At 43.7% G+C, this 11,640-nt stretch overlaps 1 protein-coding gene across 1 annotated transcript in view; it reads right to left on the bottom strand.

The window, feature by feature from the left end:
• The window catches only part of RIOX2 (ribosomal oxygenase 2), a 37,091-nt gene extending 25,690 nt beyond the window's left edge, over positions 1-11,401 (bottom strand). The window contains exons 1-2 of the mRNA XM_059392120.1: positions 11,353-11,401; positions 5,214-5,685 (exon numbers count right to left, since the gene is read on the bottom strand). Coding sequence (XP_059248103.1) covers positions 5,214-5,648 — 435 coding nt within the window. The 5' untranslated portion in view covers positions 5,649-5,685; positions 11,353-11,401. The remainder of the gene's footprint in view (positions 1-5,213; positions 5,686-11,352) is intronic.
• Positions 11,402-11,640: the final 239 nt, after the last annotated feature.

Here is an 11,640-nt window from a genome sequence, read left to right as displayed (position 1 = left end):
CATCTGTTGATGGGCATCTAGGTTCTTTCCATAGTTTGGCTATTGTGGACATTGCTGCTATAAACATTCAGGTGCACATGCCCCTTCGGATCACTACATTTGTATTACCCAGTAGTGCAATTGCTGGGTCATAGGGTAGCTCTCTTTTCAACTTCTTGAGGAACCTCCATACTGTTTTCCAGAGGGGATATACCAGCTTGCATCCCCAACAACAATGTAGGAGGGCTCCCCTTTCTCCGCATCCTCGCCAGCATCTGTCATTTCCTGACTGGTTAATTTTAGCCATTCTACTTGTGTGAGGTGGTATGGTTTTGATTTGTATTTCCCTGATGCCAAGTGATGTGGAGTACTTTTCCATGTGTCTGTTGGCCATCTGGATGTCTTCTTTGCAGAAATGTCTGTTCATGTCTTCTGCCCATTTCTTGACTGGATTTTTTGTTCTTTGGATGTTGGGTTTGATTTATAGATTTTGGAACTAGCCCTTTATCTGATATGTCGTTTGCAAATATCTTCTCCCACTCTGTCAGTTGTCTTTTGGTTTTGTTGACTGTTTCCTTTGCTGTGCAAAAGCTTTTGATCTTGATGAAGTCCCAGTAGTTCATTTTTCCCTTGCTTCCTTTGCCTTTGGCAATGTTTCTAGGAAGAAGTTGCTGCAGCTGAGGTTGAAGAGGTTGCTGCCTGTGTTCTCCTCAAGAATTTTGATGGATTCCTGTCTCACACTGAAGTCCTTCATCCATTTTGAGTCTATTTTCATGTGTGATATAAGGAAATTGTCCAGTTTCATTTTTATGCAGTATCTGTCCAAGTTTCCCAACATCATTTTTTGAAGAGACTGTCTTTTTTCCATTGGACATTCTTTCCTGATTTGTCAAAGATTAGTTGACCATAGAGTTGAGAGCTAAAGTACATTTCTGAAAGCTCACTCTGGCTACTGTGTGGAGAGTGGCCTGGAGAAAATGAAAAGACCTCAGTTGGGGAGCTATTAAGGCAGGAGCCCAGGTCAGAGATGAGCAGGGTGGTGGGGGGAAGAGGAGGTGGAGATGCACACTGGAAGTAGCACAGGCTGTGAGGGATTATGATGAACTACAGTGGGGTTTGGGAAGGGGAAGGGGATTAAAACCCTTCTAGATTTGGCTGGGTAATTAATTAGTGCCTGCTTCACCTTACTGAAATGGGAAAGACTCGTTAAAGTACAAGAATTTTTTTGCAGGTGGGGAGTGTTGTGGGGGTGTGCAGGGAGAGTTCTACAGTAGTTCCTGAGAGAGAGACTATGAATGCTGATTTTCCTGAGAGAGAGACTATGAATGCTGAGGAGAGGAGGGGAGCAATCAGGCCAGGCAGGTATTAGCCCCCCTTCTCTGCCAGGCCCTGTTTCTAAGTGCTTTACATACACTGGTTATATAAGCCTCCCAACAACCCTGTCCCGTAAGGGGAGCAATGTCTTAACGTCCGGTTCACAGATGAGGAAACCAAAGCACGAGAACACACAGCTAACATATGATGGAGCCAGGATTGAAATCCAGGCAGCCTGGCTGGAGCCCTTTAGCCCTGGCCCCATACTGCCTCTTTAGGAATCATCTGAAAGGAAACACAAGTCACTTCAAGGACACTAGCAGTTATTAAAGACATTCAGTCTCAAGGATATGAATGTACAGTGCTTAGCATACAAAAGACACTAAAATGTATTTTTAAAAGTTTGGGGAGTCAGCCAATGACTACAGCTTGGGAGTTGGTCTTACCATTTGACTAAAAAAGGATCTACAGTATTAAAAGTATCAAGTGGGAAAGAATTAGGTCAGTAGGAAAAGCACTTTGGAAGACACCTTTATAAAGACCACTGGGCTACTGATCCATTTATAGATCAAGGGTTCTACTTAACAGAGGAAGAATAACTTAATGGCTTCTGAGTAGCTCCAAGGAGTTAAGAGAGCCCCCAAAGAGCCTAATTTATATCAGGGAGGAGCCAGCAGGATCTGGCTTTGTAATTACACCCATACTATAACTGGAACCATTAGAAAACCAGGGCTACTCCTTCTGATGGCCTGAGAGGCATCTCAGGACCAGATGGGTGACTTTATGCCTCCCAGCTCAAGCATCTGGGTCTATTGGTTGCATAATTTTTCAATTCTCCTGGACCTTTAGCTCCTGATTCTGCTAAGTATAGCCTAGTAGAAAGAGACATGAAGTCAAACCACCTCAATCCAAGTTGTAGTTACAAACTAAATGACTTTAGCATCTTTATTGTAAAATGAGTACTCCCCCACTAAGACTGATAAAACAACTTAATTGCAAGGCAATATACAAATGTTATTGCCTCACCAACATTGACTTACTTAGGCACAAACAAGGCTCTTAAAACCTATCTTCTGGGGCACCTGGGTGGCTCAGTCATTACATGTCAGCCTTTGGCTCAGGTCATGATCCCAGGGTACTGGGATTGAGCCCCATGTCCAGCTTCCTGCCGAGCAAGGAGCCTCTTCCTCCCTCTCCTGCTCCTCCTGATTATGCTCTTTTCTTTGTCAAATAAATGAATAAAATCTTAAAACAAAACAAAACACCTGTCTTTTTTTAAAGATTTTTTAAAAAATGTATTCATTCATGAGACAGAGAGAGAGAGAGGGAGAGCAAGCTCCCTGCAGAGCAGGGAGCCCAATGCAGGACTCGATCCCAGGACCCCAGGATCATGACCTGAGCTAAAGGCAGACACCTACCTGACAGAGCCACCCAGGCAATCAAAATTTGTCTGCTTTAAGTCAGGACTCCCAACCTTGTCTGGCGATGCCAGTGAGGACCCCGGAGCAGAGAAAAGCGAAGGTGGAAGCTTCTCCCCTAGCTAGGTACAACCTTCTCTCTCCACTGACCTACTCATAAAAATCAAAACTGAATGCAACTGCTTGTGGAACCAGAAGCCCATGGGTACACCTAAAGAAAGGCAAAAACAAACATGGTAAAGCCCTGCTACGTAGCAATCAACATCTTTAAAAGTATGGCAGGAAAATGCCTTAGATTTGGAGTCAGAAGTCCTTACTTAGCAGCTATGGAAAAGGCCCATAGCTCTGAACTCCAATGTTTTCACATACAAAATAGAGTGAATGCCTTATTTCAAATGTCTATTAGAAGGTTCCAAAGTGGGGCACTTGTGTGCCTCAGTAGGTTATGCGTCTGACTTCAGCTAGGGTCATGATCTTGGGCTCCTGGGATTGGGCTCTGTGCTCTATGGGGAGAGTCTACTTCTCCCTCTTCCTCCACACTTCCCCTGCTCCTGCTCTCTCTCTCTCAAATAAATAAATAATATAAAAAAAGACAATTCAAAAGTGAACATATGTGGATTTGGTAAACACACTCAGACCTCTGACATATGGATACCCAAAGAAGGTGGGAAACAACTTAGGGCTCTCTGATTACCTCCTTATTCATTTCCAGACCAACTAGAAAAGGATTTGTACACATTCTGAAGACACTGTCTACTTTAAGTCTCTCAACCTAGCCAGTGATGAACTGCCTCTAGGCTTTTACTATCCTGATATTAATATGCACATTCCTAAACACACACACACACTAAACCTTCTCATAATAAACTATTTAGAACCCAGCATCCACTCTAAGAGGGTGAGCTCCTACAGGTCTCTCAGGTGGTAGAAAGAGAAAATTAGCAGGGTATATCCCAGTCTAGCCAGGGGGCTGACTTTAGACCAAGAAAGCTCATCCTTCCCACTTTCCTAAACTTGGCCAAAGAGCTGAGTCAACAGGGCAAAGAAAATACATTCTTGGCCACCTGGAATCAGAGGAGAAATGTGCAGGACTTAAGAGATGAGCAGGAAAAGCCCAAGATGATTCTAGAGTAGAGTAATGACAGCCACTAAGGACACCACTCATATGGCAAATGATAACCTTTCACTAGTTTGTTACCAAATTACATATAATCAACTTCGTTGACCTTTTATATTCATAGTTATTAAGTGTCTAAAACCCACTTTTTAAAAAAAGTGCTGCTTCTATCCAACGAAAGAGTCAAGGACTAGCTCAGAGAGAAGCACCATGGTATCCATATTTCCTGAATTAAAATCATGACTTGGTCTGGCAAGTTATTTATAAATTCTTTTTCAGTGTTTGGGCCAAAAGGTTGGCACTCCAGTAACAATTCAACTTCTTATGACTGCATGAGATGGACTATCTGAAATCAGGACTTGTACTGAAACATCTAAGAATACTTATACTTTATCCAGAGCACAAATAGGTTCAAGTTACTCTGGACAAGAGAGGAAAAGGCATTCACTAGATCTGGCCAATGGGCTCTATCAAAGCAACTAAATTCAGTCATAGGAAACAGTACTGATAACTGCTGACAAAGTCCCAGGAGCCATCACACAGCCAGAATCCTCACCAGGGAACCTCAAAGACAGCTCTCCTCCTCCTCCCACGCTGCCATTTTGGTTCCGCCATGGGTCATGAAAGGGGATTTCTGAACTGAAAAGAGGCCCTCATTTGTTCTGGGCTACCTGTCATCTAAAGATCTCAAACATCTACAAAAGCAGATTAGCTAAGATTGTATTTTATGAAGCAGACACTGAGCAGAGAGAAAGTCAATTATTTCTTGAATGTTAAGCCTGATATAAAATAAATAAAAATGAGCCAAAACTCCCAGACTTGCAAATCAAAGCTACTTTCCACCTGTGATGGCCTCCCTGGGAGTAGTTCCAGGACCCACACCCTCCAAGTTACCTGGAGGCTGTTAATAAGGGTAAAGTCTCATTCTTAAACATGCATCTGGTACTTTATCTGGTCACAGCTCCAAAGCCTCTACTTAGCTCGTTGTGAGCAGTAAAGGGAACCAACTTCAAGAAGAAAATGATCACCCTGACACTATCATGTCTTAAATTATAATGACAGGATAAATCAAATAGAAATGTCTACCATACACATCGAAACATAAACCACCCACAGAACATGCTCCTGGAGGTTTAATGTTAATTTATATACTTGCAATACAGTTTTTGCTGTGTGATGACACCGAATTATGTCCCCTTGAGTTGTTGGGTGATTCTAACAGTTTAGCCAAAAGATAGCACAGGATCTCCTAATTTGGAATGGATTTTAAGAGCATTCAAACTGGCAGGACGCTAATCATCCCAGGTTCATCCCTGAGCTGATCTGGGGCCAAATGTTAGCACTTTAACACACGAAATGATTCTGTGATGAGGAGAATCTGTTACCTTAAATCTCTGAGGTTGGTGAAACTGAATTGTTGCCCTTTTCTGGTCAAAATCTTTTCTCAGCTGAAGGAAGTGCACTTTGCCATCTTTATTTAAAACCTTCTTCTTCCCGTTGACACAGCGGCAAACATTCACATCTCTTCCATAGTACATACCCCGGCTGCAGAGAATCTTCAGATCTGACAGCCTGAACAGAGACTGGTAATAAGTCGCCACTGCAGGGTCATCTCTCTGAATGAGAAGGGGCTTCTTCTCCCAGAATTCCTTGAAGAAAGTCTCTGTCTTGATGGGGGAGATTAAACTTTCAAAGAGATCACTGGGGCTTTCAAAATTCAAAGTGGAGCAGGGTCCATCAGCTGCCTCCATCTTCAACTGCTTACAGGGAACACATCCCTCTTCCTTCCCCTTCCCTGTGGGCTTTGCTTTCTTCGGCATCAATGCGTCCTCAAGACAAAGCAGTGAGGAAATGGACCTACCAGAGAACAAAGCACACGCATGGTTAGGCTAACTAGGAGTGCCAGTGTCTGTGTTAGCAGATCATGCACATGTGACCATGACACTTTCAGGAGAATTTGGAAGTCAATGCCATCTCCTCTGGGATGTGACAGAGCCTCCAGCCAACACCACAAATCCCAAGATAGGATTCAGCCTCAACCACTCTCCAATTACATATTCATCTAAAAGAAAGCATGTTTTTCTTGTACATCAGCACTAAGTCATGAAATTTGTTGTCTGTTTATTAGGAGGTATAATAATCCCAAATGAATGGTTCTGCTATCTTGGCAGTTCCGGGTCACAGGTTCAGCTGGCGGCCGCTGACACAGCAGTCAAAAATCCCAAATTTGGCTTCTGTCAGCACCAGGTCCCAAACCTAATTAGATGTACTCTTGAGTTACAAACACTTGCCTCGAGAACTACCAAGAGGGGCCCACTGCCAACTGCTCCTCGGCACAGCACCACCCCCAACTGCTTCAGGAAGGCGACCAATGTGCCCTGGGCCAGTGGCATCTCCTGGTGGCGGCAGCGAGAAGCTGCCTGTTCCCAAATCTTTTCCTCACCACATAAATCTCCTCACTTTTGATCTGCAGCTTATTCTTGAAAATTGCTACGTTATGGGAAACCCCACTCCCATTAAAAAACAAACAAACAAACAAAAAACCCAAAAAACACGAGTTAGAGGCTGCAGAGTAAAAGCTAAAGATAGGTATACCCCATCTTTAAAAAGCTTTAACTTTTAAACGAAGAGAAGACACAATAAAATACCAACATCAGTAACCTCAGACACAGTGCTCCCCCCAACTTTAACATGCACGCCATCACCTGGGCATCTAGGGCTGAGGCAGGGCTGAGGTTCTGCATTTCTAACAAGATCCCAGGTAATAATGCTGCTGCTGGTCCACGGCCCACATCTGAGTAGCGACACCCCCAGCTTTGCTGAGCCTCTCTCGGAACTGCCCCCAAACCGCAACTACTGTCACATTTATAATGCTGCTGTCCTTCACCATGGATTCAAGGATGGTATTTCAAATTACTTTCCAGAAAACTGCAAGATTCTATTTCAGAGTGTATGTGTATCTGTATATTTGGGGTGTAGGCACATTGTTCTCAGCTGATTCTTTAAAAGAGTTTTTGGCCCCCCAAAAAGGTTAAGAACCATTATGTTTATAAAAAACAATTTTTCCCAAAGTCCAGTAACTTAATAGATGTTATGGTTTTCTGTTTTGTAGGGCTAGCAGAATTGTAAGAATACTGTTTTCTGCTCTTTTGTTATTATAATTAAGGTGCATTTCAGCTATGTAGTGAACTAAGTAGAATTAGTGGTCTGGCCTGGCAAAAAAGTACCCTGGAAATACGTGTTAAACACTGTAACAAGCAATTTATAAATGAATGCAACCCAAATGTAAATGGAGCAATTTAGGAAGTGGAAACATCAAAATATACAACAACTCTAGTGGCCTCATTTTAGCCTCTAAACTTTGTACCCATAAACAGCTCAAATCAAGTGCTTTTGATAGGAAAACACAGGACTGAAGAGGAAAATGATTACAAATAGACACTAAAAGCTTACGTTGGAGGAGTAAGGGCTTAAGCTTAGGGGAAAAATTTTTTTTGCAGTTTTAGGATATGTCATCCATAAGTCACACTTTCTGAAAATGTTCCCTATTCCTCCTAAGTTCCCGAGACCAGTTTGATTTCTTTCTTTCTTTTTTTTTTTTTAAGATTTTATTTATTCATTTGACAGAGAGAGATGACAAGCAGGCAGAGAGGCAGGCAGAGAGAGAGGAGGAAGCAGGCTCCCTGCTGAGCAGAGAGCCCGATTCGGGGCTCGATCCCAGGACTCTGAGATCATGACCTGAGCCGAAGGCAGCGGCTCAACCCACTGAGCCACCCAGGCGCCCCCAGTTTGATTTCTTAACTGAAGAATCAAGGCTTCAGTGAGATAAAGTATTGCTAGTACTTAGAACCCAGATGTGGTAAAGAGACAAGGAGCTATGAAGACAGATTCAGTAAAGACCACAACTAGTGCAGAAGAGTTACTGCCTGTCCTTCCAAAGGCCCCGTGTTCGGCTATTGTCTGAGAACTTAGATTTCAGGAGCATTCCCACCACCTTTAATTAATAAAAATGACTCACTGTGCCTATATTGTTTATGCACTGTGGTTTATAATGAAGACCAGTTTTCCTTCTGGGAGTCTGGAATTCTGGTTGGGGCTTAGCACCAGGCAGAGGATGCCTACATGGTCGGCCCCCAGTAAAAACCCTGAGTCCTGAAGTGTCTGTTGAGCCTCCCTGGTTGGCAATATTTCACAGGTATAGTCACAACTAGTTGCTGGGCCAATTAAGCACGTAGTCTGTTGCTTTAATAAATCAGCTGTGAGTCCCAGCAAATGACTGAACTTAGGAATGGTCTTAGAGAACCCCCACACATTGCTCCCAATTTTTAAAGCGTTAAATTGGTTCAGAAGGTTTGTATCATTAAGGTATCCTATAATGAAAAAGTAATTTCATAGTTAGCCATACATGTCTTATCTCTCAAAACTAGTCAGTTTAAAATTTATTTAAGGGATGTGGAGAGCAGGAGGACAATAAAAGGCTTTTCTTTAAGCCCAATTTATAAATACAGTATAAGCACATTCTCTAGGAAGTGTGGTTAAACGAAGTATAAAAAATACTTAAGCTGAAAATAAAATCACTTAAAGCATTTTTTCCCATCTATAATCACCAATAAAATAAACCCAGCACTGACTGCATAACAAATGCTTTTGTTAGAATATAAATTTCACTACTCACACTGCCAAAAGTTACAGCATGTTTTTCTATGTTCATATTGAAATGATTTGAGGCTCAGTTCATTGGAAACTGGCTAAGAGGTTACTGGGAAAATAGACTATTTCTCTGATTCTCACACTACCCATACTGTAAGACAACGATTCTTTTTAACAGCTTTTGGGGGTGGAGGGGAGAAGAGATGACACACCTTACCACATTAAACATGTAAAAATCTTAAGATGCATCACAATTTCAGAAAAAGTAAAAAAGCCTATTTCAGAATCTAAAAAATATAGTAATTAAAAAAGAACAACCTTTGTCTAGAAAAGTAAAGCCAACACAAGCCAGACCATAAACCTCACAGACCACCCAAACAGAAGTTAGAGTAAATATTTTTAATTTTACAATTAAAAAAAAAAGGCTTTAAAAAAGTAATTGGGGGGTTGCCTGAGTGGCTCAGAGGGTAAAGCCTCTGCCTTCAGCTCAGGTCATGGTCTCAAGGTCCTGGGATGAGCCCCGCATCAGGTTCTCTGTTCAGCAGGGAGTCTGCTTCCCCCCTCTCTGCCTGCCTCTCTGCCTACTTGTGATCTCTCTCGGCATCAAATAAATAAATAAATAAAATCTTTAAAAAAAAAAAGAAAGAAAGAGAAAGTAATGTGGGGGGGGGGGGGGTCCCCGGGTGGCTCAGGCTGTTAAGCAGCTGCATTTAACTCAGTTCATGATCCCAGGGTCCCGGGATATAGTCCCACAGTGGGCTCCCTGATCAGTGGGGAGTCTGCCCCTCCCTCTCCCTGTGCTCCACTCCTGGCTTATGCTCTCTCCTCTCTTGCTCACTCTCTCTCAAATAAATAAATTAAATCTTAAACAAAAAACAAACAGCAACTGGTATCCCATAATGTATACAAATAGAAAATCATGTTATATACCTGAAAGTAATATTATCTATCAATTATATTTCAATTTTTAAGGTTAAAACAAATGTTCCCAGTCTGAGTTGACTATAAACATTAAAGTGTAAAAAGATTAAACCAAAACTCAGTTCATATTTGACTAGCTGTCCATAAATTAAAAAAACTAATCTAACCAACTTTAAAGAATGAACTCTACAATAAAATCAATACTGATAACCATTCCACAGCTGATGAATATAAACAGAGCCTTTATATTTTTAAGTGTCCTAACCTCCTTTTCTGTAGAAATATTCCCTGACAAGAGGTCAACACAGCTTCTTGAGGACAACAGCTATCTGCACGTTCCCAGAGCCCAGCACAGAACATGTCACATGGGTCCCCAAGAAATGTCTGCAGAATTCTCCTTTTTCATCTTTTATATATAATTTTAGAGAAATAAATTATATATAATATAATATATATATTATATATATAATATATATATTATATTATATATAATTTATTTATTATATATAATATAATATATATATTATATATATATATTATATTATATATAATTTTAGAGAAAAGTCCTCAAAACCCTTACACAAAACAGGGTTGGGGAAAACAGTTTATTGAGTGGGGATTGTTCTGAAGGCAGTTGTAGCTTGGGTTTTCCACTGCACTGTCAGAGCTGAATGGCACATTAGCCCTCAGTGATGTGTCTTTATAGTCTCCAGAGGTGTCTTTTACAGGGTAGTCACCAGGAACACTTGTTCACATGCACACTTCTGGGCCCCATATGAAGTCCATTGGATTAGTCCTTCTGGTAGCTGGGGCCTAGAAATCCACATGAACGTAGTAAATTCCCCATAGGAATTCTGGATCCATTCACACCGAGTATAGTCAAATTCTGCTCAGAGGCACACACACAGGACAGAAATATCACCTATAAGGAGGTCGCCTAGGCTGACCTAAACCATTTTTTGCTCAACAGAAACGTTTATCCAGAGGGAAAACTGGTTCTCTTGTTGACCTAAAGCTGTAATTGGCAGTTATTTTCTTTCCTGCATTTTAAGGAGAAAATGGATTATACCACATTTTGGTATAATAATAATATATAATAATAATAATAATAATATATAATCTCAGTATTTTGGTGATGCAGGACGTTCCAAAGGATGAGGCGGGAGAGGCAAAAGCATCCATCCAAGAGACTGTGGCAGAGGCTGGGAAAATCGGGCTCCTCCACTTAAACGCGAGTCCAGTGAAATCAATGGCCTGGCGTCGAATTTACAATTAATTAGTGGACTAATCACATCCTGTGATTCCCAGGCCCCTGCTTCCTGAAAACAGTCAGCAACCTGGCCTCACTAACCTGTTGGACAACCCACTGTCGGGCCACCAGGCTAGTCACACGTGCTGAGTGAACTGCACGTGGCGGCTGGAATTTTAAAGTTAGGGCTGGACAGAGGGCCGCGGCTGCCCTGCTCCGCAGCCCGAGCTGCAGGTTCCCCAGCCGGGAAGCCTGTCTCCTAGGCCCGACCAGACTCCAGGAGCACAGACCACGTGGAGGCCAAGTTCCCAGGCAGCCTGCCGCCGGGGCCAGGGCGAGTGTCACTCTCCCTGCCGAGACTCCAAACTTTCCCAGCGCTCGTCCCAGTCTCCAGACCACCGGCGGCTCACGGGGGCCACTCTCGGTGCCCAGGTCACTCGAGACCCGACCCCTCCATCCGGGCAGCACCAGACCCGGCGTGTCCTCCCTGCCCCGGTCCCCGTAATCACGGAGCGCGTCAGCGCGCGTCCCCGGTCCGGAAAGCACCAGCGCCCGCCAGCCCGGGCCCCCGAGGCTCCCGGGGGCTCGGCTCTCAGGTCTGCCCCCCAGGCCCCACCCGCACACGCGCTCCGGCGGGGGAAGAGCGCTCACGACCCCGCCAGGGGCCGCGCGGGACAGCAGCAGGCGGAGACCGCAGCACTCACCCTGCTCGGCCTGTTGCGCGCGGCCGCGAGCGGGCGGGGCGGTGGCTGGGGGAGGGGCGGGCGGGGCGGGGCGGGGCGGGCCGACGTGCGCACGCTGGGGGGCGGCCGGCTCAGGCTCCAGCTCCTGCCGCCGCCTTCCCGCCCCTCCCCTTCGATCCCGTGGTACGTGCTTCTGGCTCCCGGGTACCCGTGCCGGCTACGTGTTCACGCCCGCCTGTTTTTCTTTTTAGTGTTAAAGGACATAGATGGTTCTTGTGTTTGTGTTTGTGTTTTGTTTTGTTTTTAGTT

The sequence above is a fragment of the Mustela nigripes genome, chromosome 2 (genome assembly GCF_022355385.1).
Source record: "Mustela nigripes isolate SB6536 chromosome 2, MUSNIG.SB6536, whole genome shotgun sequence".
Lineage (NCBI taxonomy): Eukaryota > Metazoa > Chordata > Mammalia > Carnivora > Mustelidae > Mustela > Mustela nigripes.
Note: the sequence above shows the minus strand (reverse complement) of the source record. Positions and strands in the feature narration are given on the sequence as shown.